Below are 27408 nucleotides of genomic sequence, written 5' to 3' on the forward strand. Positions count from 1 at the left end.
TTTTTTTTTTTTTTTGAGACAGAGTCTCACTGTGTCACCCAGGTGCTGGAGTGCAGTGGCGTGATCTCTGCTCACTGCAACCTCCCTCTCCGGGGTTCAAGCAATTCCCCTGCCTCAGCCTCCCAAGTAGTTGGGACTACAGGCGCACACCACCTCACTTGGCTAATTTTTTCTATTTTTAGTAGAGATGGGGTTTCACCATGTTGGCCAGGCTGGTCTCAAACTCCTGATGTCAGGTGATCCGCCCACCTTGGCTCTCAAAGTGCTGGGATTATAGGCGTGAGCCACCGTTCCTGGCCTATTTTTTCTTAATAGTATAGGAAGACTAATCTTTGGACTTTTTCTGGGTTCTAGACTTACCTATTAAGCCAGGACCTGCAGCCCTGGATCTTTAGCTCTCTGAAAAGGAGTGTTTCAGCTTATGAAATAGAGGTGGATGTGAGGTCATAACAGAGAAAGGACAAAAAAAACTTCCCATCCCCCATGCCCAAACTATTGAGGCCAGGATGCCTGGGGCAGGGACTTCTGATCATTGGAAGGTCAGTAAAATATTTTCCTTACTCACCTTATGCATTTTATCACCTAGAGGTAGCCCAATAAAATAATTCTAAGAGGGATCTGTAGTCTTTTGAAAGAATTGGGCCAAGGTTGCATGTGCCTGTCTCTCAGCTACATGGGAGGCTGAGTAGGGGGAATCCCTTGAGGCTATGAGTTCAAGGTCAGAGTTTGCTATAATTGTGTCTGGGAACAGCCACTGCACTCCAACCTGGGCAACATAGTGAGAGCCTCTCTCAAAAAGAGAAAAAAGAATTGTGCAAAGGTTACTCCTTGACTCCACTTCGTGCCCTTCAGCTCTTGTGTGATTGTTTTTTGCTGAACATGTGCTTTGTCCAGATCCTCGCCTCCACATTTTTCCCTCCCAGTACCTCAACCCAAGTTAGATCCTTGTGTTTCCAGTCTGTTCAGAGGTATCAATCAAGGCAGCCAACGACTGTGGTTGTTGAAGTACCTGTTTTTTGTTTTGTTTTGTTTTGAGAAGGAGTCTCTCTCTGTCTCCCAGGCTGGAGCGCAGTGGCCCGATCTTGGCTCACTGCAAGCTCTGCCTCCCCGGCTCAAGCGATTCTCCTGCCTCAGCCTCCCAAGTAGCTGGGACTACAGGTGCCTGCCATGCCCGGCTAATTTTTATATTTTTAGTAGAGGCGGGGTTTCACCATGTTGGCCAGGCTGGTCTCAAACTTCTGACCTCAAATGATCCACCCACTTCCGCCTCCCAAAGTGCTGAGATCACAGGCATGAGCCATTGCGCCCAGCCCCTTTTTCTTGTTTATTGTCTTGCTCTTTTCTCTCTTTAGGTAGTTTTCTTTTTTATTTCTCTCAGATCTCCCTATACCAGATTGAACCTACTGAATAAATGATACTCAGAACCACATCTCCTCTAATGATTGTACCTGTAGGTCATAGCTCTTTAAAAATTAAAAGGCACATGAGAAGAGGATAAGCAAAGAAGACCCAAAATATTCACCCACTTAAGTGGGGAAATAGCTAGGCCACTATGCAAGGAAGTGTACTAAAGCAAGCCTGTACGCAGAAAATGTCCTGGGGTGAGGGAGAAATTGTATACAGAAGGCAAAAAGAAGTAGAGCGGAGTTTTTGTGCTGTACGAGAAGGATAGGTTTCCTCTGGGGGAACAGCTCTAGCTGCTTACTCCTTTAGATTTTGACGTGGTATTCAGTATGGCAGTCACTAGTCACACAAAGCTGAAGTTTAATTGAATTAAACAAAATTGGGCCGGGCATGGTGGCTCATGCCTGTAATCCCAGCACTTTGGGAGGCTGAGATGGGCAGATCACCTGAGGTGGGGAGTTCAAGACCAGCCTTACCAACATGGAGAAACCCTGTCTCTACTAAAAATACAAAATTAGCCAGGTGTGGTAACGCATGCCTGTAATCCCAGCTACTTGGGAGGCTGAGGCAGGAGAATCACTTGAACCCAGGAGGTGGAGGTTGCGGTGAGCCGAGATTGCACCATTGCACTCCAGCCTGGGCAACAAGAGAGAAACTCCTTTTCAAAAAAAAAGAATTAAACAAAATTAAACATTCAGTTACAGGCTGGGCACAGTGGCTCACACCTGTAATCCTAGCACTTTGGGAGGCTGAGGCGGGAGGATTGCTTGAGCTCAGGAGTTTGAGACCAGCCTGGGCAACATGGCAAAACCCCATCTCTATGAAAAATACGAAAACTAGTTGGGCTTGGTGGCATGCACCTGTAGTCCCAGCTGCTAGGGGGCTGAGGTGGGAGATCACTTGACCCTGAGAGGTGGAGGCTGCAGTGAGCAGAGATCATGCCCCTGCACTCCAGCCTGGGAGACACAGCAAGACCCTGTTTAAAAAAAAAAAAAAAAAATTCGTGCACAGCACTTTGGGAGGCTGAAGCAGGCAGATTGCTTGAGCCTAGGAGTTCAAGACCAGCCTGGGCAACATGGTGAAACCCTGTCTCTACAAAAAATACAAAAAATTAGCTGGGCATGGTGGCGTGTGCCTGTAGTTCTAGCTACTTGGGAGGCTGAGGTGAGAGAATGACCTGAGCTTGGGAGGTCAAAGCTGCAGTGAGCCGAGATTGTGCCACTGCACTCCAGCCTGGGGGACAGAATGAGATCCTATCTCAAAAAAAAAAAGATGAGAAAAAAATCAGTTTATATGTCACAGTAGCCACATTTCAGGGCTAGTGGCTAGTGTATTGAACTTTTCCATCATCATAGAAAATTCTATTTGGACAGCTGGATAAAGGATATTAAGGGTATCTGGAGGGAATGCCCATGTTCTGGTCCTTCCAGGATCAGATCTCTCTTTTTTTTTTTGAGACGGAGTCTTGCTTTGTTGCCCAGGCTCAAGTGCAATGGTGCAGTCTCGGCTCACTGCAACCTCTGCCTCCTGGGTTCAAGTGATTCTCCTTCCTCAGCCTCCTGAGTAGCTGGGATTACAGGTGCCTGCCACCACGCCCAGCTAATTTTTGCATTTTTAGTAGAGACAGGGTTTCACCGTGTTGGCCAGGATGGTCTCGAACTGCTGGCCTCGTGATCCACCCACCAAAGTGCTGGGATTACAGGCGTGAGCCACCACGCCCAGCCCCAGGATCGGATCTTTAAGAGGCCTTGGGTATAAAGTTATCTATCCTTTCGAAGCCATCCGTCTTCTCATATTGGGTACTGGTAGCCCGATTGTGCACACAAACAACCAGGCTCATGTACTCCATGGTCTCTCCATTCCTTTGTCCTGCTTTCTGGCCTGTTTTTGTCATTGCTTCACCCCTCTAATCCCTGGAAAACAAGCTACAGAAAAAACTTTTCCATCAACTTTGACCTAATTTCCTAGTCACAGATTTGAAGGGGAGGAGCTGCTAAATTCTTGAACAGGTGAGAAAGGGGCGGAGAGTTCAGGTGAAAGTCACCCTGGCAATAGGTAGAAATAGAGACTGACACTTTGGTAATGGAAGAGAGACAAAGAGAGGGAGGAGTGTGCTATAGAAAATGAACGATAAACGAAAAATGAAGATTGAAATAGAAAAGGATCTTTTAAATCTCACTTTCTGTTAAATTCACATTGATTTTAGTTTGCTTATCATTTATTTATTTATTTTCGAGGTAAAATCTGTCCCCCAGGCTGCAGAGCAAGTGGTGCAATCATAGCTCACTGTAATCTAGAACTTCTGGGCTTGAATGATCCTCTTGCCTCAGCCTCGTGAGTAGCTAGGGCTATAACACCCCACGTTGATGTCATGTAGAATTTCCAGGTGCCTGTTATTTGGAATTAGTTTGTGAAAGTCCTCAGGAAAGCCGTTCCCCAAATAAGGGCCCAGACCAGAACTGTGCAAAGATTTAAATTAGCCATCCCAGGGTTTCTCACAGGTCAGTTCTTTAGGAATGAAAATCACTGCTGGGCGTGGTGGCTCACACCTGCGAACACTTTGGGAGGCTGAGGCGGGTGAATCATGGGAAGTCAGGTGTTCAAGACCAGCCTCGCCAACATGGTGAAACCCAGTCTCTACTAACAATACAAAAATTAGCTGGGCATGGTGGCTCATGCCTGTAATCCCATCTACTCAAGAGGCTGAGGTAGGAGAATCGCTTGAACCTGGAAGACAGAGGGTGCAGTGGGCCAAGATTGGGCCACTGCACTCCAGCCTAGGAGACAGCGAAATTCTATGTCAAAAAAAAAAAAGAAAAAGAATGAAAATCACACCGATTAAACATGGGATTGTTTAATCTCATGTTTAGCCAATTACTAATAGTAGTACTACTCTACTATTACCCTACAAGGAATAGGAACCACCAAAGCATCTAAGGGATGAGGGTGGAGTTGAATAGTTAGCAAACATTTACTGAGTTGTGTGCTTGAATAGGAATTGTGAAAACAAAAAATAGTTAGCTGCCTCCAAAGAATACTCCTAGCTCTATAACCTCTTAAGTCCTGAATAGTTATCCTTGTTAGTATATAAATCAAGTTTACACTGGGAAGAAACTTTATATGATAAAACCAAATTATGAAAAAGGGATCTTCAGCCAGGTGTGGTGTCTCATGCCTGTATTCCCAACACTTTGGGAGGCCAGGGCCAGCAGATCACTTGAGCCCAGAAGGTTGAGGCCACCCTGGACAGCATGGCAAAACCCCAGTTCTACAAAAAATATAAAAATTAGCTGAGTGTAGTGGTGTGTGCCTGTAGCCTAGCTATGTGGGAGTCTGAGATGGGAGGTTCACTTGAGCCCAGGTCAAGGCTGAGTGAGCTAAGATCATGCTACCACACTTCAGCGTGAGACTGTCTTAAAAAAAAAAAAAAAGGAACCTCTACTCTTTTCTTTCAAAGTCCCTCATAAACATCATTTCCCTGTATTTCAAGAACTCATGAACTCCAAAACTGAAGGAATTTAGTAATAATTAGTTATGGATTTGGAAAACTAGACCACCAGAAAATCCCAATATAGTTCTTCAGTGAATCTGAATGAAACATGCCTCAAACTGTTTCCCTCTTCACCTCCAGCCCCCACTCTGCCGCCATTCCTTAGGGTCCATAGGGAGTGTTTTCTCCACAAGGTTTTCACTGGTGTGGATTGTTAAGTAGAGGAAGACTCCTTTAGGCACACCTTCTTTCCAAAAGCTTCTCCAAAGCCATCTCACAGACAACATTTTTTTTTCCCGTTAAAAAAACTTTATTTTTATTTTTTACAAGAATATCCCCATCTGGGGTAAAAATATATCTGGTGAAGTACAAAATATAGTCTTTCCCATACAAAAAGATACATAATACAAAAACATGAAACCACCTTCAGTCCACACTTTCTGGCTGCAGTAACGCTCAGAAAAGGGTGGAGCTCAGTGCTCTGACACAGGACAGTGAACAAAGTGCTATGGCTGAGAGTGACTGACCAAGTGCTGGCAGCTGCAGTGAGAGAGGGGCCAATATCCCTATCTCCTAACACAGGGCAGGAAGGGGGTTCGAAGGGCTTTTGTGAAGACCTGCCCTCTAGTTTCTCATGGCAGTATTTGGAGGTTCTGATCAGTGTTGGGCATTTTGATCAAGAGTTCCTCCTTGGGTTTGGAGAAGTCACAGTGGGCAAGGCTGACAGCAGCAACCCTTTCACATGATTTGAGTCTTAGAATTATGTAATTCTGTACATTGGGGCAATCTCAAAAGTAGTTAACAGTTTTTTTTTCTTTTTGTCTTTGGGCTTACCCCTAGAGACATAGTAGACGAGTTTCAGCTTACATTTAAGATGGTGGAGGGGGGAGGACAAAAAATTTGACAGGAACTAAAGTGCTAAGAACATCACCTTAGAATCAATTCCAAGGACTTGCATGAAGAGAAAAATATCCTCCCATATGAAAATATTTGCAATAGGAGAACACAGTGCAATACGCTCCAAAAATGGCTTTTAAGACCTTTGGTGGGACACAGTTACTACCGCTTTAAAAGCCAGGTTAAAGTACACTCTAAGCAAAGACGACCATAGAGCAGCTAGCTTCTTTTTTTATAATCACAGAGAAAGCTCTCTCCAAATGTCCATCAAATCAGCCCTAGAAGGTTTTTCTTTTTTTTCTGCAAGTGCACAAAGGGGAATACTGATTTTAAGAACCTCCTTTTCCCAAAGTTTTGGCCATAATTTCCCTTTTCATGTTCCTAGTTTGCTAAATTGGCTCTTTTCCACATGATAAGATACATAAGTTGAAGGTCCAAAGTGGTTATCACAATTTGCACAAAGCCTCCAAGAAACCTTGAAAAGCTCATGCCAGGAGGCCATTTTTACCTGACCCGAAACTACCGAAAAGGCCTCAATTTTCAAGGAGATCTGAGAAAATGGATGGGCCTGAGTTTTTCTAGCTGTTTTTAAACCCATCCAACAAACACCCCTGTATCACAACATTGGCGCTGGCTGAGGATGAGTCCGCATCCTTTAAGGCCCAGGAGATTGCCTGCTGACCACCTCCTGCATTGGGAAGTCAGAGGCTAAGGTGGATCCACACTCCATTGCAGAGACTACTGAGTCTCTGAAAAAGTGAGAGTCCAGGAAGAGAGACAAAAAGAAAGAAGTAGGTAAAGCTGCTTCTTTTCTTCCACATGTTCACTGCACGTTGTTGTTGAGGATGCACGGATCCACCTAAAGGAAGAAACAGACTATTTCAGTTCAGGTAAGAACTAAAACAACAAACCAGTTTAGCAATCCCTCTAAGTCAACTTCTTATAGAAAGCTTAGGACAAATTTAACAGTAAATATGACAATTCTCACCTCAGTATAAGTAGGTGGTGGCATGAACTTGAACTCAGGGGCATACATAAAGATAGGGCTGTCTTGAGCGCCATCCATGTCATCTAGCAGAGGAGTGGTGGGGCTCTCCAATCGGTGATCTTCGGGAATGATATCCATATAGCAGGGAGGAGCTAGAAAAGAAAATATGGCCACATAAGAAGCCTGCCCAAGAAATGCTGGACCATCACAATTTTACAAACCCAGGTAGACCAGAAATGAAGAAAAGACATTAGGTCTGGCTCACCTTCTGGGGTATCAGGGATATTCAGATCTACCCAACTCATCTCAGAGCTGGTTCGGCTGGCCATGCTGGATGTTCTGCTGCTTAGACCTGATCTGCTGCCAATTACCAGGGGCAGGTCAAGGATGACCTTCTTGGACCCAGGAACGCTAACATAGATCTAGAAAAGGAAGATGGTAGTTTGTTAGACCAGAGCGCTCTGGTGAAACAAGACAGTTATGGTAACAGATGAACAATTTCTCTGCTGAACCCACCCTGCATCTACTCACCAGTAAAGAATATTCAACTCGAAGAATGTTGCAGCCCAGGATAGAAGGCCTGATCTTCTGAACCCGAAGGCTCTTTCCACGCCATGATGCGCATGTCCCTGAGATAATATGATTGCCTCTGACTGATGACAACTTCTGAGTCAGCACCTTGGTCTGGCCATTGGCAAGATAAGTGTGGCGGGCCACAATGGCAGCTTTGGGGACCACAATTCGGGAACACGTATTCTCAAAGTCAGCATGGATGGAAATCTCATCACCTAGCAAAGAGAAAAATGAAAACTTACTGATACTCAGTATAGTTAATGACATTTCCTCTACCCCAGTCCCATGCCCTTGCCCCTAAACCTAGTTCCTGTTATATCTGTCTGCCATAAGCACTAGGATTTTACCTTCACAGAATCCTTTTCTGTCAATTCGAGCAGAGACAGACACCCGCCCATCAGGAATGAACATGCAGGAAACTTTCTTTTCCTTTTTAGCAGACACAGGTGCCTATGTAGAAGGGGACAAAAAGGTGTGATGCTTGAGATGCTTAGAAGCATTAAATTAGAGATGCTTCAATCTAATGCCCAAGACATCTGATTTATCATCCCTGTGACCCAGGAGAATATAATCTTTAAAATGAATCTCACCATTAAATCAGGGGTATTGACATCCACCAGATCCACTACTTCAAAGTTTTTCTTTGTCTCCTGAGTTGGCTGGCTGGGGCGGTCAAGAAAAGCCTTCACCCAGTAGTCTACACACCCATATTTTCCTTTGAAGGATGTTCCCAGAGGCCTGTGTCAAGAAAATGAAAATTTTTAAATGCTCTCCAAGGAACAGTAAGTGATCAAAGGAGGGCAAGATATTTTAGACAGAAAAGTTCAAAGATGCATTTAGCTGATATTTACCCCTGGGGAAGCTCAAAGCCGAACTTGTACTCATATTTGTTTCCAGGTCTCATGATCACCATCTCATTCTCACCTGAAGGGAAAGAAAATCGAGTAGCCATTAGGCTTCCTGTTACACTTAAAATGCATCTGTGTGATAAGGAATGTTTGGGTGGCATGCAAGGTATTGAAGTACCCCTAATTTCGTCCCACAGAGAGGTATTTTAATCATCCCATGTTGTTCTTAAAGAGAAATTCTGATGTATTTTGTTGGGCAGCAAGTTCCCAAGTTGCCCTGCAATGCTTTTAAAGATTCACCCAGGACAGTTCTTCACTAACATCTCAAACAGGAAGTAGGCAAAGAATAAGCAACTAATGCACACATAAGATTTTTAACTATCCGAGGCAATGCCCCTCAGAACCACCTTTAGGACACAGCACCATAAAAAATTGTACAAACCACCCTTTTTTTGGGGGGGTGTGGGGGGGAGAATGTCTGCAAATTAGAAAAAAGGAAGTAACGTGCAATTCACACCACTCAAACTGAGCAACTTAAAACATTTCGTATAGTTTTGTGTATTCCTTTCAATTCTCTTCTCTAATCAGCTTTCACCCTCCAACAATGAATTGGGCCGCTTACCTGTTGGCTGGTCTTCCGGAAGAAGTGTGTCTTCATAGCGCAGGTACTCCGAAGTCTGTTTGCACTGCTGGGATCCCTGCATCCAGAGCACTTTAGCCACTCCGCAAGCAAGGATCCTAACGGCTTTGACACGAGTAACTTCACACACCTCCACTATCACCCGGCCAGCCACCTTCTCACCACTGCCGTACACCTTTTCAGGGTCGTTAAAGACCACCTCAAAAGACTTGATCTTCTTGAACATCACCATGATGGAACGGAGTTGGTTTGAGAGTTAGAAAAGACCGTGGAAGAATAAAAAAAAAATGCACCAAATCGAGGAAATTCCTTTGCAGTAAATTATTTCACTCTTCCTAAGGAATGAAGATATTCTTAAGCAGTTTGAGCTTAAAAATAAAATGAGATTTAAACAAATTAATTTTAACTAGGTTTTCGAAAAGGCGTCCAAAAAATTTACGCCGCTGGTTACACTAAGCGATTTCAGAGAAAAAGTCTTCTTTTCCCCGATTGCTGGAGAAGAGATCCGATCTCCGCAAGCACTTCTTGACAGAGAAAGAGAGGTTAGTTTCAAGCAGCAGGCGGAAACGGCTCTATATAGAAGCCCGGGCCAGAAGAGCCACGCGAGCGCTGGGTCGGAGGCTCGTGCTGCCCTCGTGCACATCCCTCCCATTGGCTGCCCGGTCCTTGTTTACCAGGAGCCCGACCAATCAGTGAGATCGCTGAGGCGCGTGGACACCGTGTGCTCCTGGCGGGGAAAATGGTTGTTGTGCTCGGGAGCGGCGCAGGGAGGGGGGAAGGAGAGGAATGAGGGGAAGGAGGGGGCTGTTGAGTCTTCACCCGGGCCTAGTGGAAGGAGGATACCACTGACCCTAAAACCTAGCCAGGGCGACAGGCCATCGGAGGGCGGGTGTGGACGTTTCTGGTCTGAGAGCGGTGGTTTGAGGTAAAAAGAAAATGTGCTTATGAGGGAATTTCATGCCTAGTCTTAGCCAGTGCAATTACTTTATAGTCTGTCGTTTATTCATGGCTCGTAAATAGCAAGTGTGTGAAAATCCCATAGCTCCAAGAATACTTTTAGGTTTGGGGCCGTGGAGCGCAGAATGCTTGGTGTTACTGTTAAGGAACAGCCCCTTTGTCCTTCTCTTGCCCCGCATCCCTATTAAATGTAAAAAAACACCACCATCTCTCAGGGAAAGGAGAACTTTCAGGCCTCATTGCGGCTGTAGGACTGATGTCTTCTACTTCCCGTTCCAATCCCTTGGGGCTAGGGCTGGGGGCTGCGTGCGTGTGCTGTTCGTCACCCCCCGCCCCTTGTACCCTCTCTTCCGTTCTCTCTGTTCTCTGGCACGGAAATAGGACAGGCGTGTTTACATCCTGTTGCTTATCCTGTTATCTCTTCAATTTCTGCCTGCAAAGTTGGGGAACACTTTGTCTGTGTTTCCCATTTACCTCATTATCTCTTTAGTGAGGTGTGTCCAGGCGCTGATAATCTCGCACTCCCTACCTGCTTCTGGAGGAAAAGGAAGTGGCGGGGGGGGGGGGGGGGGGGGGGGGGGGGGGGGGGAACAAGGATGCTTCACTTTTTTCACTTTCTTCCAGAGTTATGTTCACTCTTTCTTGTCTCCCTCCCCTCTCCCAACTCACTAAATCAAATATACATCCATAAATCTGGTTAAAAGCAAGAAAGTCCTCTTGTTTATATCCAAATTTCCAGTGGAGAGATGGCCATACACCTGTTTCAAGGAACAATTTTTAAAAATATTTTCAAAGGTTTTTCCCTAAACGGTTTAGAAAACAGTAAGAAGGAAAAGAGAAGAAAGATCGGTCACCAGAGCACTATAAATTCAAGCCAGAAGAGACCCTACCCTCCCTTTGTTGGTTTCATTCTTTGTTGGTTTCGTTTGGCCAGCTGTCAGATGGATTTTCCCCTGCTGGCTGTGAGATGCTTTAGGAGCTGAGTACTGAGAACTTACTCTTAAATGTACTAAGAAAAACCTGTATGCAGAAGTGCAGGGATTCTTCCCCCTTTTCTTTGATTCATAGACCCTTCCCATATCTGTGCTGGGGTATCAGAAGATTATCATCTCATTCCTTGGGCTGGAAAGGAAGATAATATCCCAAGATTGAGATGGGGAAGTAACTAAGAAGCATTCAAGTATATTGAAACCCTACCCAGTCAGCAAAAAAGAAACCTATTTATTGCTGTTAAGGAGACTTCTTCCTTCCTCAGACACCCTAGCTGGATTGACACCCCAAGGCTAACAAGTTACAACTCAACCCCAATATTAAACAAGCTCAAGAATAGGCATCATGAGTCTCTTGGAACACACACACACACACACACGCATTAAACCCCAGGAACTTGTTGATCCTTAGGGCGTGTTTGAGGCAGCACCCTGTTCTAGAAGCTTAAGAAACTAGGCTTGAGGTGTTTTCAGTTGGTTAACAATATTGATTGAGTTACTGGGAGCAGAGGAGGTGGGACTCTGAAGTAATTTTTTTAAAGATAGAATCTCACTCTGTTGCCTAGGCTGCAGTGCAGTAGCCCAATCTTGGCTCACTGCAACCTCCGCCTCCTGGGTTTGAGCGATTTTCCTCCTCAGCCTCCCAAGTACTTGGGATTACAGGCATGTGCCACCACACCCAGCTAATTTTTGTATTTTTAGTAGAGACGGGGTTTCACCATGTTGCCCAAGATGGTCTTGAACTCCTGATCTCAAGTGATCCTACCCACCGTGGCCTCCCAAAGTGCTGGGATTACAGGCGTGAGCCACCGTGCCCGGCCTGACTGAAGTAATTTTTCTTTTTTTTGGAGTCCCGCTGTCTCCCAGGCTGGAGTGCACTGGTGCGATTTCAGCTCACTGCAAGCTCCGCCTCCCGGGTTCATGCCATTCTCCTGCCTCAGCCTCCCAAGTAGCTGGGACTACAGGCACCTGCCACCATGCCCGGCTAATTTTTTGCATTTTTAGTAGAGACGGGGTTTCACCGTGTTAGCCAGGATGGTCTCGATCTCCTGACCTCGTGATCCACCCACCTTGGCCTCCCAAAGTGCTGGGATTACAGGCGTGAGCCACCGCGCCCGGCCAGTAATTTTAAAAGTTCCTAAATTGTGGCTTCTGGGAGAACGTTTAGTTTGATGGGTATGAAAGTGTAAATATCAAACATCAAAATGCTGACAAATATATGAATCAATATTGTTAACTACATAGTCAATATTGTTAAATATTGATAAATCTTAACTACATACATTTTGAGGGAATAGGAAAGATGGTGGCTAGTGATGGATCAGGGTGGTGGTAATATGGGACATCTTAAGAAAAGGGAACACTGGGCCGGGCGCGGTGGCTCAAGCCTGTAATCCCAGCACTTTGGGAGGCCGAGACGGGCGGATCACGAGGTCAGGAGATCGAGACCATCCTGGCTAACACGGTGAAACCCCGTCTCTACTAAAAAATACAAAAAACTAGCCGGGCGAGGTGGCGGGCGCCTGTAGTCCCAGCTACTCGGGAGGCTGAGGCAGGAGAATGGTCTAAACCTGGGAGGCGGAGCTTGCAGTGAGCTGAGATCCGGCCACTGCACCCCAGCCTGGGCAACAGAGCAAGACTCTGTCTCAAAAAAAAAAAAAAAAAAAGGGAACACTGATATTTATTTGGGCACGTCTCTGAAGTACTGAATTGCTGAGTTTTTAAAAATCCTATGACAATTCTCTCATTCTAAGTTTCTCTCCTGGGCTCTAGTTTCCTCGTATCTTCCCATTTGCAGAGCTCACTACAGACTATGTTGCTCTGTGTTATGCCTGGGTTCCTTTAAATGCCAAAAAATTATTTAGCTTTGGCAGCAGCTGCTGCCTACCAGGCCTGTAGCCAAGGCATGTTCTGAAGTAGAGCCCTCCTGGACACAGTTGTTTACAACCTTTCACCTTGTAACCTGGTATTCTGATAAAAATCTGCCCCCTGATTCTCCTTTCCCAGTTCTTGGGTCTAAGAAGAAAGACATTTTGTAAACTCTTGTCCTAAAATCAGGGTATAAAAACGCTTGTGAGGTTTGGGAAAAGATGTGGGCCAAGGAGGAACAGCAAAGTAGGGCACAGTCCAAGAGTTTTGCAAGTTGGATCATCTTTATCAGCCCCTTCTCTACCCTCTTCAGTCCTAGTGCCAATAGGAAACCAAGTGGTGATTGTTGTTTGTTTGCTTTACTGCAAGTGATAGAATAAAGCCAGCACTTTGTTGCCAGTCAGAGACAAGACACTGATTGCATTCTTCTTTTCTTTAACCTGTGGCCTGACAAACATTTAGGACATGAAGACTCTTAGTTCTTAATGCAGAACAAAGCCCTTTCTTGGTCCTTTTAATCACTTCTGTCACCTCTACTCTGCAAACTTCCCTTATACCCTTACTCATTTTCCTTTCTCTCTCTTTTTTTTTTTTTTTTTTCAAGATGGGGTCTCACTCTCACCCAGGTTGGAATGCAGTGTCACTTGGCTCACTGAAACCTCCACATCCCAGGCTCAAGCAATCCTCCCACCTCAGCCTCCCGAGTAGCTGGGACTATAGATGTGCTCCAGCACGCCTAGGTAATTTTTGTATTTTTGGTAGAGATGGAGTTTTGCCATGTTGGCCAGGCTGGTCTCAAACTCCTGCTCAAGCAGTCCGCCTACCTCGGCCTCCCAAAGTGCTGGGATTATAGGCACCCTTTTCCCTTTCAATTTTTTCCCTAAGGAATTTAGAGGCAAATTAAGAGTTTGAAGACTGCCCAAGTCATAGATAAATAAGAATCAATTAACAATTGTAAGCCAGGTGTGGTGGCTCATGCCTGTAATCCCAGCACTTTGGGAGGCTGAAATGGGAGGATCACTTGAGGCCAGGAATTCTTTTTTTTTTTTTTTTGAGACGGAGTCTCGCTCTGTAGCCCAGGCTGGAGTGCAGTGGTGCGATCTCCACTCACTGCAAGCTCCGCCTCCCAGGTTCACGCCATTCTCCTGCCTCAGCCTCCCGTGTAGCTGGGATACAGGCGCCCGCCAACACGCCCGGCTAATTTTTTGTATTTTAGTAGAGACGAGGTTTCACCGTGTTCGCCAGGATGGTCTCGATCTCCTGACCTCATGATCCACCCGCCTCGGCCTCCCAAAGTTCTGGGATTACAGGCGTGAGCCACCACGCCCGGCCGAGGCCAGGAATTCAAGACCACCCTGGGCATTGTAGTGAGACCCCATCTCTATTTAAAAAAAAAAATAGGCTGGGCGTGGTGGCTCATGCCTGTAATCCCAGCACTTCAGGAGGCCAAGGCGGGCAGATCATAAGCTCAGGAGATCGAGACCATCCTGGCCAACATGGTGAAACCCCTGTCTCTACTAAAAAATACAAAAAAATTAGCCGGGCCTGGTGGCGGGTGCCTGTAGTCCCAGCTACTTGGAAGGCTGAGGCAGGAGAATGGCGTGAACTCTGGAGATGGAGCTTGCAGTGAGCTGAGATCGCGCCACGGCACTCCAGCCTGGGTGACAGAGCGAGACTCCGTCTCAAAAAAAAAAAAAAAAAAAAAAAAAAAAAAAATTGTATAGCATGTTAGAGTTCCAAGTGACTTTTTAAGTAATTGCCATTTATTGAGCACCTATAACGAACCTGGTCCTTTATATAATTATGTCAGTGATATGTATAAGGTCATCTGTCATGTTGTTCTAGAAAGTATTTGAGATTAGATTGTTTCATTTAATTCTCTGAATAACCTTGTGACTCAGTGTTGGTTCAGTCAGGCTCAGAAGTGAAGTAATTTGCCTGAGGTCACAGATTTTGTAAGTAGAGCAAGATCTTAAACCCGAGTCTGTCTAAAAGTATGTACTCTAATGTGTTGTCTTGGCTCTCAGTGCTTTGATGCACAGTATCTTTTTTTTTTTTTTTTTTTTTTTTTTTTTTTTTTTTTTTTTTTTTTTGAGACGGAGTCTCGCTCTGCCGCCCAGGCTGGAGTGCAGTGGCCGGATCTCAGCTCACTGCAAGCTCTGCCTCCCGGGTTCACGCCATTCTCCTGCCTCAGCCTCCCGAGTAGCTGGGACTACAGGCGCCGCCACCGCGCCCGGCTAGTTTTTTGTATTTTTTAGTAGAGACGGAGTTTCACCGTGTTAGCCAGGATGGTCTCGATCTCCTGACCTCGTGATCCACCCGTCTCGGCCTCCCAAAGTGCTGGGATTACAGGCTTGAGCCACCGCGCCCGGCCTTGATGCACAGTATCTTGTTTGATTCTCACAACAGTCTTATAAAGGTTTCAGGGCAAGACTCAGAGAATTTTAGAGTTAAAGGGGACTCTAGCAGTCTTTTATTTTTTTTTAAACCAGTTCTTATTTTGGTGACTTGACCTGGGACCTAAGCTAGTATCTGGTGGAGCCACTCTCCAAACCCAGGATTCTCTTTATTATCTATTAGTTTATTTTGTTGTTGCCCAGACTACAGTACAGTGGCACAAGCATAGCTCAGTTGTGGGAACCACTAGGAACATACACCATACCCAGCTAATTTTTTTTTTTTTTTTTTTGAAAAAGGATCTTGCTCTGTCACCAGGCTGGAGTATAGTGACATGACCATGTCTCACTATAACCTCAACCTCCAGGGCTGAGGTGATTCTTCTACCTTGGCCTCCTGAGTAACTGGGACTACAGGCACATGCTGGGATAATTTTTGTATATTTTGGTAGAGATGGAGTCTTGCCATGTTGCCTGGGCTGGTCTGGAACTTCTGGGCTCAAGTGATTCACCCACCTTGGCCTCCCAAAGTGCTGGAATTATAGATATGAGCCACCATGTCCAATCTTGTTTTTTAATTTAGTTTTAACTTTTAAAAATATCTCATCTGAAAGCCCACATTTCATGTTTACTGAGATCAATTTTTCTACCATGATAAGCAAAGGACAGAGATCTCAGTATTGTCCAATGTCATGGCAAGACGGGGAGAGGGGCTGAATTAAGTTGTTCGGAAGTATTGTAGTCTCATTTAAGATAGTTATTTTTGGCTGGGTGCCCCGGTGGCTCATGCCTGTAATCCCAGCACTTTGGGAGGCTGAGTCAGGTGGATCAACTGAGGTCAGGAGTTCGAGCCCAGCCTGACCAGCAAGGAGAAACCCCGTCTCTACTAATAATAAAAAAATAGCTGGGTGTGGTGGTGCATGCCTGTAGTCCCAGTTACTCGGGAGGCTGAGGCAGGAGAATTGCTTGAACCTGGGAGGTGGAGGTTGCGGTGAGCCAAGATTGTACTCCAGCCTGGGCAATAAGAGCAACACTCCGTCCCAAAAAAAAAAAAAATTTTTTTTTCTTTCTGAAGGCCCTTATAGTAACTTCCTAAAGGTAGTTCTTCTTTTTCTTTTCTTTCTTTCTTTTTTTTTTTGTAATTAGCTTCATTTATTTATCTATTTACTTTTGAGACAAGGTCTTACTTTGTCACCCAGGCTGTAGTGCAGTGGCGCAATCTTGGCTTGCTGCAACCTCCGCCTCCCAGGTTCAAGTGATTCTCCTGTCTCAGCCTCCCTAGTAGCTGGGATTATAGGCACCCACCACCATGTCCAGCTAATTTTTTTGTATTTTTAGTAGAGGCAGGGTTTCACCCTTTTGGCCAGGCTGGTCTTGAACTTCTGACCTCAGGTGATCCACCCGCCTTGGCCTCTCAAAATGCTGGAATAACAGGTTTGAGCCACCATGCCCGGCTTTATTTATTTATTTTTTATATAGAGTCTCACTCTGTCACTCAGGGTGGAGTGCAATGACACGATCTTGGCTCACTGCAACCTCTGCCTCCCAGGTTCAAACGATTCTCCTCTGCCTCCAGAGTAGTTGGGATTACAGGTGTTGGCCAGGCTGGTCTTGAACTCTTGATCTCAAATGATCCACCCACCTTGGCCTCCCAAAGTGCTGGAATTACAGGCATGAGTCACTGTGCTGGGCCATAGTTCTTAAAGTTGCCTTTATACATGATAAAAATATCTTATTCCCCTTCTCATGCTGTTACAGTATTCTTGTTTTTTTTTTGGAGGCAGTCTCACTCTGTCACCCAGGCTGGAGTACAGTGGCTTGATCTCAGTTCACTGCAACCTCCGCCTCCCTGGTTCAAGCGATTCTTCTGCCTCAGCCTCCCAAGTAGCTGGGATTACAGACACCTGCCATCAAGCCCGACTAATTTTTGTATTTTTAGTAGAGATGGGGTTTCACCATGTTGGCCAGGCTAGTCTCAAACTCCTGACCTTAAGTGATCCACTCACCTCGGCCTCCCAAAGTGTTGAGATTACAGGCGTGAGCCGCCGTGCCCAGGCGGTATTCTTTTACTGTCAAATTTCTTAAGAGAATAACCTGTATCAGCTTTCTCTGTGGACTGAACTTGTCCCTTTGTAGTCTGCCTTCTGGTCTCTCTGAAACGATTTCCTTCAAGGTCTCCAGAGGAAATTAGAGTAGTTTTTATTTTCTTTTCCTTTTTGTTTTTTTGAAATGGAGTCTTGCTTTGTCACCTAGGTTGGAGTGCATTGGTGCGATCTTGGCTCACTGCAACCTCTGCCTCCTGGGTTCATGCAATTCTCCTGCCTCAGCCTCCCAAGTAGCTGGGATTACAGAGGTGTGCCATCATGCCAAGCTAATTTTTGATTTTTAGTAGAGACCAGGTTTCGCCATGTTGGTCAGGCTTCTCTCAAGCTCCTTACCTCAAGTGATCCACCTGTCTCGACCTCCCAAAGTGCTGGGATTACAGGCATGAGCCACCGTGCCTGGCAAAATCAACGTAGGGTTTGTTTTGTTTTGTTTTGTTTGAGACAGGGTCTCGCTCTGTTGCCCAGTCTGGAGTGCAATGGCGCGATCTCAGCTCACTGCAACTCCCGCCTCCTGGGTTCAAGCAATTCTCCTGCCTCAGCTTTCTGAGTAGGTGGGATTACAGGCATGTGCCACCACGTCCGGCTAATTTTTGTGTTTTCAGTAGAGACAGGGTTTCACCATGCTGGCCAGGCTGGTCTGGAACTCCTGACCTCAGGTGATCCACCTGCCTTGGCCTCCCAAAGTGCTGGGATTACAGGCATTAGCCACTGCGCCCGGCCAATCAGAGTACTTTTTATAGGCTTTATTCCTTTTGACTTCTATATAATTTGAAAACTGCCATCTTTTAAAATTTTAAACACTTACCTTGACTTTTGGACTTCATCCTTTTCTCCTTTGCTAACAATTCTTTTTTTTCTACTCCCTAAAAATTCTTCTTAAGGGCTTGTCCTTGGCCTTCTCCTTTTCTTTCTTGAAGTTTCACTTTTCAGTTTGACTATCTGTACATCACTCTGTGTAAATTACTTTAAATCTATGCTATACTTTTAGCCTGTCTCCAAAGTTATAGCTGGTATCTCAAATTCAGCTTGTCTAACAATGAATTCATGATCTTTCCTTGGTCCTCAAACCCATTTCTTTGCCTTTTTTCCCCCCTCCCCCACTTCTTTCTTTCTTTTTGAGACGAGTTCTTGCTGTGTCACACAGGTTGAAGTGCAGTGGTGGGATCATAGCGTACTGCAACCTTGAACTCCCACGCTCACAGGATCCTCCTCCCTCAGCCTCCCAAGTAGCTAGGACCACAGGCATGGCCACCATTCCCAGCTAATGCTTTCATTTTTGGTACAGATGGGATCTCATTTTGTTACCCAGGCTGGTCTCAAACTCCTGGGCTCAACGGATCATTCCACCTTGGCCTCTCAAAGTGCTAGTATCATAGGTATGAGCCACTGCACCCAGCCCCCTTGTTTGTTTTAATAGAACCATTATACATTCCCCTAGTTATAAAGGCTTAAAATCTAGGGATTGCCTTTAATTCCTTCCTCTCTGGCATGCCCCACGTCCAGTCAACTGCTGAATTCTATAGAACCGTCTTTCTAGTGTTTCTAGCACCTATCTCCTGTTTCTTATTCTACTGCCACCATTCTGGTTCATGTTTTTGTTACTTTTGCCTAGATTAATAGCTTTTAACTAATTTTCCTGCTGTAATCTATAGAACATCACTAGATTAATCTCACAAAATTGAGTTCCTGTGTGTTCCTATAATACTGCAAAATGTGGGCCGGGCATGGTGGCTCAAGCCTGTAATCCCAGCACTTTGGGAGGCGGAGACGGGCGGATCACAAGGTCAGGAGATCGAGACCATCCTGGCTAACCTGGTGAAACCCCGTCTCTACTAAAAAATACAAAAAACTAGCCGGGCGAGGTGGCGGGCGCCTGTAGTCCCAGCTACTCGGGAGGCTGAGGCAGGAGAATGGCGTAAACCCGGGAGGCGGAGCTTGCAGTGAGCTGAGATCCGGCCACTGCGCTCCAGCCTGGGTGACAGAGCAAGACTCTGTCTCAAAAAAAAAAAAAAAAAAAATACTGCAAAATGTATTGCTTACTGAATCACATTTAAATGCTTCAACCTGGCATTTAAAACCTTCATGAAATGTCCTCAACCAAATTTTCTCATTCATTTCCCACTATTTCCTCATATATGTACCCTATACTTCAGCCAAAACTGAGTACTCAGTGTTCCCTTAATATATCCTTCTCTGTCTTTACGTCTTTGCTTACATTTTTCCTTATACCTGGAATGCCTGTCCTTCCCCATCTCTGCTTTTTGAAATTTTACCCAGTCTCCTGTAGACAGCCAAATAATTTTTCCTCTATTAAACCTTTCTTGGCTGGGCACGGTGGCTCACACCTGTAATCCCAGCACTTTGAGAGACTGAGGCGGGTGGATCACCTGAGGTCAGGAGTTTGAGACCAGCCTGGCCAACACGGTGAAACCCCATCTCTAATGAAAATACAAAAAATAGCCGGGCGTGGTGGCAGGTGCCTGTAATCCCAGCTACTCGGGAGGCTGAGGCAGGAGAATTGCTTGAACCCGGGAGGTGGAGGTTGCAGTGAGTTGAGATCATGCCGCTGTACTCCAGCCTGGGTGACAGGGTAAGACTCTATCTCAAAGCAACAAAGCAAAAACAAAAACGTTTCTTGCTTCCCAATCCCCTCAATCCCCTCACTTTTTTTCTTTTTTTAGATAGGGTCTCACTCTTTTACCCAGGCTGGAGTACAGTGGTGCTATCATGGCTCACTGTAGCCTTGATCTCCCAGGTTCAAGCAATCCTCCCACTTCAGCCTCCTGAGTGGGGCTATAGGGGCATGCAACCACACCTGGCTAACTTGAAAACAAAACAAAACAAAACAAAAGACTTGTAGAGACAGGGTTTCACCATGTAGCCCAGGCTGGTCTTGAACTCCTGAGCTCAAGCGATCCACCTGCCTCAGCGTCTCAAAGTGCTGGGATTATAGGTATGAGCCACCACGCCCAGCCAATCCCCTCATCTTTTACCTTACAATCAAATATTTTTTCATTTGCTTTGGAATACTCCATAGCACATTTATATTTCTCACATAGCACTGACATGTAAAGTGCCTTTTCTCTCCTAATTAATTCTTAGAGAATAGAAACTATGCCCTTTTTAATCTTTGTATTCTTCCTAGCATCTACTAGAGTACATTTCACAGAATAAATATATTATTAAATATAAATTGAGGCCAGGCACAGTGACACTTGTAATCCCAGCATTTTGGGAGGCTGAGGCAGGCGGATCACTTGAGCTCACAAGTTCAAGACCAGCCTGGGCAACATGGGGAAACCCTGTCTCTACTAAAAATAAAAAAAGTTAGCTGTGTGTGATGGTGCACGCCTGTAGTTCCAGCTCCTCGGAAGGCTGAGGTGGGAGGATGGCTTGAATCACCATGTCATAAAAAAGAAAAAATATGTATATATATACACACACACAGACACACACACACACACATATAGAGATAGATTGATTGAATTGATAGATTGGGTTATGTCTCTGGATAGAATATACCACTAATTCAGATCCTAGTATTATTTCTTATTACTGTTAGACTTGACACCTCAACTTCAATTTCTTATGCTAAACTGTATCATATTTGTCCCTCCTCAAAGCCTATGGCCCAAGTATGTATCAGAGCAGGGACGGTAAGGAGGCGAGAGGTGATGGTTTGTTTTTCTGTGAGAAGAAAATTGGACTGCGTTGGTGTTTATAAGTATGAGGGAGACGGGACATTGTGTACTCAACCCAACTTCCCCTTTTCTGAGAAATTATTTCTTACACAATTCAGAAATACAGTTGACTCAGCTCTGCCACCTAGTGGGCAGCTTAATATACTGTCAATTCTTAGTCCAAGAATTGTCTCAAACAAGTAAAAGCTTTTCTGAGAGCGGAAGCAGCCCAGATCACTCCCCTGAGTGGCAAAGATGATTCTTGATCATGAGAAGGAACAGATGAAGGAAATGTGGTGTTCATGACTGAGGGAAAGAAATTATACATTAAAACAAGTTTCTGTTTTTTTATCCAAACTGACAATTAACAATACTTTCTTTTCTAAGAAAAAATTTTAAAACATTTATTTATTTTTCTAGATCCATCAATGCCTTTTGAAAAAATAAATTAATTTTTTAAAGAGATGGGCCTCTCTCTGTTACCCAGGCTGGAGTGCTGTCGTGCTGTCAGCTCACTGTAGTCTCCGACTCTTGGGCTCAAGCAACCCCCGGCCTCAGCCTCCTGAGGAACTGGGACTATCACCATGCCTAGTTAATTTTAAGTTTTTTGTAGAGATAGGGGTCTTGCCATGTTGCCCAGTCTGGTCTCCAACTCTTGGGCTCTAGTGATCCTCCCACCTTGACCTTCCAAAATGTTGGGATTATGGGCATGAGCCACTGTGCCAGGTCAGTACTTTTTTTTTTTTTTTGAGACAGAGTTTCACTCTTGTCACCCAGGCTGGAGTGCAATGGGGCGATCTCGGCTCACCGCAACCTCCACCTCCCAGGTTCAAGTGATTCTCCTGCCTCAGCCTCCCTAATAGCTGGGATTACAGACATGTGCCACCACGCCTGGCTTATTTTGTATTTTTAGTAGAGACAGAATTTCTCCATGTTGGTCAGTCTGATCTTGAACTCCCGACCTCAGGTGATCCACCCGCTTTGGCCTCTCAAAATGCTTCGATTACAAGCGTGAGCCACTGTGCCCGGTCAGTACTTTCTTTGTTAATTATATTTTGTTATCTATATATCTATATCTATATCTATGCATTATAACACAGTTGCACAAACATTTTATTCTCACCAGGTAAGCAGAAAGACATTTTGCAGAAGAGAATATTGTGATTCAGAGAACTCAGATGACTCCTGTGATCACACAGCAAGGACAAAATTCCTAGTGAGTCCCTGAGCCTTAGAAAAAAATCATCTTGGCCAGGTGTGGTGGCTCACAGCACTTTCGGAGGCCGAGGTGGGCAGATAACCTGAGGTCAGGAGTTCAAGACCAACCTGGCCAACATGGTGAAACCTCATCTCAACTGAAAATACAAAAATTAGCCAGGCATGATGGCGGGTGCCTGTAATCCCAGCTACTCGGGAGGCTGAGGCAGGAGAATCACTTGAGGAGACTCTGTCTCAAAAAAAAAAAAAAAGGTCATCTCCTTTGTAAAACTTTCTCTGATTTCTACATTTATTTTTCATTTTTAATTAATTTGTTTTTAAATTTTTATCTATTTATTTTTTGAGACAAGATTTCACTCTGTCACCCAGGCTGGAGTGCAGTGGTGCAATTTCAGCTCACTGCAGCCTCGACCTCCTGGGTTCAAGCAGTCCTTCCAACTTAGCCTCCTGAGTAGCTGGGACCACAAGCACACACCACCACTCCCGGCTAATTTTTTTGTATTTTTTGTAGAGAAGGGGTTTTGCTATATTGCCCAGGCTGGTCTTGAATTCTTGAGCTGAAGCAATCCACCCACCTCGGCCTCCCAAAGTACTGGGATTACACGTATGGGCCACGGCACCTGGCCTTTAATTTATTTTTAATTCTTTTATTGAGATAGGGTCTTGCTCTGTCACCCAGGCTGGAGTGCAGTAGTGGGATCATAGCTCACTGCAGCCCCAACCTCCTGGGCTCAAGTGATCCTCCCACCTCAGCCTCCCAAGTAGCTGGGACTACAGGCACGTGCCACCACAACCAGCTAATTTTTAATTTTTTGGTAGAGACAGAGGTCTCACCATGTTGCCCAGGCTGGTGTCAAACTCCCGGGCTCAAGCAGTCCTCCTACCTTGGCCTCCCAAAGTGCTGGGATTACAGACATGAGACACTGCTCCCAGCCAGCCTACTTTTTTGAAAATTTCACTTAGTTTCTCAAAGGTAGAAGTGTTGTATCAAAGACTGACTATGTGAAACCCTTAATATTAAAAATATTGGTTCTGTGCCAGGTGTGGTGGCTCATGCCTGTAATCCTCGCATTTTGGGAGGCCAAGGTAGGTGGATTGCTTGAGCCCAGGAGTTCGAGACTGGCCTGGGCAACATGGCGAAACCCCATCTATACAAAGAATACAAAACCCAAAAAATTAGATGGGAGTGGTGGCTAGCACAGTAGTCTCAACTACTTAGGGGGCTGAGGCAGGAGGATTGCTTGAACCTAGGAGGTCAAGGCTGCAGTGAGCTAAGATTGAGCCACTGCACTCCAGCCTGGGTAACGAAGTGAGAACCTGTCTCAAAAAAAAAAAAAAAAGGTTCTTTGAACCAATAGCAAAGAATGATTCCAAAATAGCCCTGTATTGGAGGTAGAATCTAGTTATCCTTCCTGGTTTTTCTTTTTCAGTTTCTCAAAGCCCACCCTCCATTTATATAACTTTTATCTCAGGAAACGTATGTAACTTATTTCTTCTGTTAATTGTTGGAAAAATGATTAGTAATTTGGTTTGGGAGTATACAGAAAAATTGAGGAAGGCCTTTTATTTCCTAGTTTTATGTCTTCTTTCCTTTCCTTAGTGCCGTTATGGTTTCCTGGCACTGATTTTGATAACTATAATTACTGGGCTATGGCTATTATCTCTGTCTCCTTGAGAAGAAATGTGGAAAGGAACTTGCCATGAAGTACATAGGGTGGAGTATAGTAGGGAGGGAAGTGTTTGGTTGATCTGAGAAGTGGTTGAGATGGCCACAAAGTTAAGGAGAAAAAGCTCAGGCCAAGGTGGAAATGCTCCTTTTTTTTTTTTTTTTTTTTTTTTTTTGAGAGTGGGAGATGAAGTCTCATTGTTGTCCAGGCTGGAGTGCAGTGGCACGATCTTGGCTCACTACAACCTCTGCCTCCCCAGTTCAAGTGCTTCTCCTGCTTTAGTTTCTCAAGTAGCTGGGATTATAGGCGCCAGCCACCATGCCTGGCTAATTTTTGTGTTTTTAGTGGAGTCAGGGTTTCGCCATGTCCATGGCTGGTCTCAAACTCCAGACCTCAAGTGATCCACCCGCCTTGGCCTCCCAAAATGCTGGGATTACAGGTGTGAGCCACTGCACCTGCCCAGAAATACTCCTTTTTTTTGGTTTTTGGGTTTTCTTTTGAGAGGGAGTCTCACTCTGTTGCCAGACTGGACTGCAGTGGCACAATCTCAGCTCATTGCAACTTCGGACTCCTGGGTTCAAGCAATTCTCCTGCCTCAGTCTCCCAAGTAGCTGGGATTACAGGCATGCACCACCACGCTAATTGTTGTATTTTTTTTTCTTTTTTTTTTTTTTTTTTTTTTGAGACGGAGTCTTGCTCTGTCGCCCAAGCTGGAGTGCAGTGGCGCGATCCTGGCTCACTGCAAGCTCCGCCTCCTGGGTTCACGCCATTCTCCTGCCCCAGCCTCCCGAGTAGCTGGGACTGCAGGCGCCCGCCACTGCGCCCGGCTCATTTTTTTTGTATTTTTAGTAGAGACGGGGTTTCACCGTGGTCTCGATCTCCTGACCTTGTGATCCGCCCACCTCGGCCTCCCAAAGTGCTGGGATTACAGGCATGAGCCACCGCGCCCGGCCTTTTCTTTTTTTTTGAGACAGAGTCTTGCTTTCTTGCCCAGGCTGGAGTGCAGTGGCATGATCTCGGCTCACTGCAAGCTCCGCCTCCCAGGTTCACGCCATTCTCCTGCCTCAGCCTCCCGAGTAGCTGGGACTATAGGCACCCGCCACCATGACCGGCTAATTTTTTATATTTTTAGTAGAGACGGGGTTTCACCATGTTAGCCAGGATGGTCTCGATCTCCTGACCTCGTGATCCACCCGCTTCAGCCTCCCAAAGTGCTGGGATTACAGGCGTGAGCCACTACACCCAGACCCAATTTTTGAATTTTTAGTAGAGACGGAGTTTTACCATGTTGGCTGGGCAGATCTCGAACTCCTGACCTCAGGTGATCCTCCCACCTCAGCCTCCCAAAGTGCTAGGATTACAGGCATGAGCCACTGCGCCCAGCCAAATGCTCCTCTTTTTAATCAATGTAATGTAACATCGTGTAGTTAGAAATCACATGATATTAAATGATTTTACAAAAACCAGCAGCCCTCAAGCCCAAGCCCCCTTTTCTTTCTTTTTCTTTTTTTTTTTGAGACAGGATCTCACTCTGTCACCCAGGCTGGAGTGCAGTGGGGCAATCTCAGCCCCAGGCTGGAGAACAGTGGTACGATCTTGGCTCACTGCAACCTCCACCTCCTAGCTTCAAGCAATTCTCCTACCTCAGCCACCCGAATAGCTGGGATTACAGGCCCACACCACCACATCTGGCTAATTTTTGTATTTTTAGTACAGACGAGGTTTCACCATGTTGGCCAGCTGGTCTCGAACTCCTGACCCAAGTGATCTGCCCCCACTTGGCCTCTCAAAGTGCTGGGATTATAAGAATGAACCACTGCACCTGGCCCCTGCCCCCGCTTTTTTTTTTAAACAGGATCTCACTCTGTTACCCAGGCCAGAGTGCAGTGGCATGATCATGGCTTACTGCAGCCTTGACTCTCTGAGCTCAGGTGATCCTCCTGCCTTAGCCTCCCAAGTATCTGGGACTACAGTCACACACCACCACGCCCAGCTAATTTTTATATATTTTGTAGAGACAGGGTTTTGCTATGTTGCCCAGGCTGGTCTCGAACTCCTGGGCTCAAGGGATCCACCTACCTAGGCCTCTTAAATCCATGCCTAGGATTATAGGCACGAGCCACCGCACCCTGCCCCTCTTTCAGCTTTTTCGTCTGGTATGCACTTCATATTTCTTTTTCTTTCTTTTTTTTTTTTTTTTTTTTGAGAGAGAGAGTCTCGCTCTGTTACCCAGGCTGGAGTGGCAGTGGCGCAATCTCAGCTCACTGCAACCTCCACCTCCTGGGTTCAAGTGATTCTCCTGCCTCAGCCTCCCAAATAGCTGGGGCTACAGGCCACACCACCATGCTGGGCTAATTTTTGTATTTTTAGTGGAGATGGGGTTTACCATGTTGGCCAGGCTGGTCTCGAACTCCTGGCCTCAGGTGATCCACCAGTCTTGGCCTCCCAAAGTGCTGGGATTACAGGCATAAACCACCTACCTGGCCTGGCCTAGTTTCCTTTTTAAAAACATTTACAAATCATGTGCCAGACTGGGTGTTGAAAATATAAAAATACACCTAGGCTCGGTGTGGTGGCTCACGCCTGTAATCCCAACTACTTGGGAGGCTGAGGCATGAAAATTGCTTGAACCTGAAAGGTGGAGGATAGGGTGAGCCGAGATTGGGCCACTGCACTCCAGTCTGGCGACAGAGTGAGAACAACAGAGCCTACTTCATGCCCCTTTGTAAGCCATTCCTCCTTCTCTCTGCCCATCCCTTAAGCAACCATTGATCTCCTTTTCTCACTATATATTTGCTAACATTATATATATATTTTGAGAGGCTGAGGTGGGTGGATCTCTTGAGGTCAGGAGTTTGAGACCAGCCTGACCAACATGGTGAAACCCATCTCTATCAAAAATATAAAAAGTAGACAGGCCTGGTGGTGCATGCCTGTAGTCACAGCTACTCGGGAGGCTGAGACAGGAGAATCGCTTGAACCCGGGATGCGGAGGTTGCAGTGAGCTGAGATTGTGCCACTGCACGCCAGCCTGGGCAACAGTGAGAGACTCCATCTCAAAAAAAAAAAAGGAAACAAAATAAATATTAGACATATCTACTCTCTTATGGTTATAGTAATTGAAATTTTAACTCTTACATCATGCTATATTCCCACCTTTCCTTTCCTCTTACCTCATTCTCCCAATAGAAAGTTATAGCATAATTCTGGCTGAATCAGTAGTCAGTGTTTACATTAGTATTACTGTGTAAATGATACCCATCAAGGAGCCAAGTAGTATATATTGATGCATGTCTTGAACAATCCTTTGTTTATTGTTCAATTATAATTTATTTAAAATTTTACTTTGTTTACTATGTTCCTATCTTCAATTTATTTCCTAAATGTCAATTCTGGCAAATGCCTATTAATATTTTCTCTCAAATGGTCAACATATCAGATAATCTTAGACAGTAATTTTTCTTTTCCTGGAAACTTGCCTCTTGTCTGCCAAGTCACTTTTTAGTCACTAGCACCACCTGCTGACTCTTGGTGAAGTGGAAAGACAGAATTATGATTTACAGAGTTGATGTTCTTAAATTGGAAAACCTCCTTTCTGTGGTCTCTGACTTTGAGAATGACATTCTGAAGGAAGGAATGTGGTCCTTGTCATAGGAGTAGTGGAGAATATAAAATCACTAAATATGC

The 27408-nt window shown here is 45.3% G+C and overlaps 2 protein-coding genes and 1 pseudogene across 3 annotated transcripts in view; all 3 read right to left on the reverse strand.

Annotated features, from left to right (window-relative positions):
• Positions 1–27408, reverse strand: part of LOC126931509 (neuroblastoma breakpoint family member 3-like) — an 833099-nt pseudogene that overhangs the window by 517820 nt on the left and 287871 nt on the right. The window lies entirely within an intron of this gene.
• The window catches only part of RBM8A (RNA binding motif protein 8A), a 165504-nt gene that overhangs the window by 58876 nt on the left and 79220 nt on the right, over positions 1–27408 (reverse strand). The window lies entirely within an intron of this gene.
• On the reverse strand, positions 5191–9437 carry TXNIP (thioredoxin interacting protein). Its single transcript, XM_050750729.1, has 8 exons — positions 8823–9437; positions 8204–8276; positions 7943–8090; positions 7700–7802; positions 7311–7567; positions 7045–7201; positions 6780–6931; positions 5191–6650 (listed from the first exon to the last, which is right to left on the reverse strand). Exons 1-8 carry the CDS (start codon positions 9070–9072, stop codon positions 6615–6617), a joined length of 1176 nt encoding a protein of 391 aa, XP_050606686.1. The 5' UTR covers positions 9073–9437; the 3' UTR covers positions 5191–6614.

The sequence above is a fragment of the Macaca thibetana genome, chromosome 1 (assembly GCF_024542745.1).
Source record: "Macaca thibetana thibetana isolate TM-01 chromosome 1, ASM2454274v1, whole genome shotgun sequence".
NCBI classification, from domain to species: domain Eukaryota; kingdom Metazoa; phylum Chordata; class Mammalia; order Primates; family Cercopithecidae; genus Macaca; species Macaca thibetana.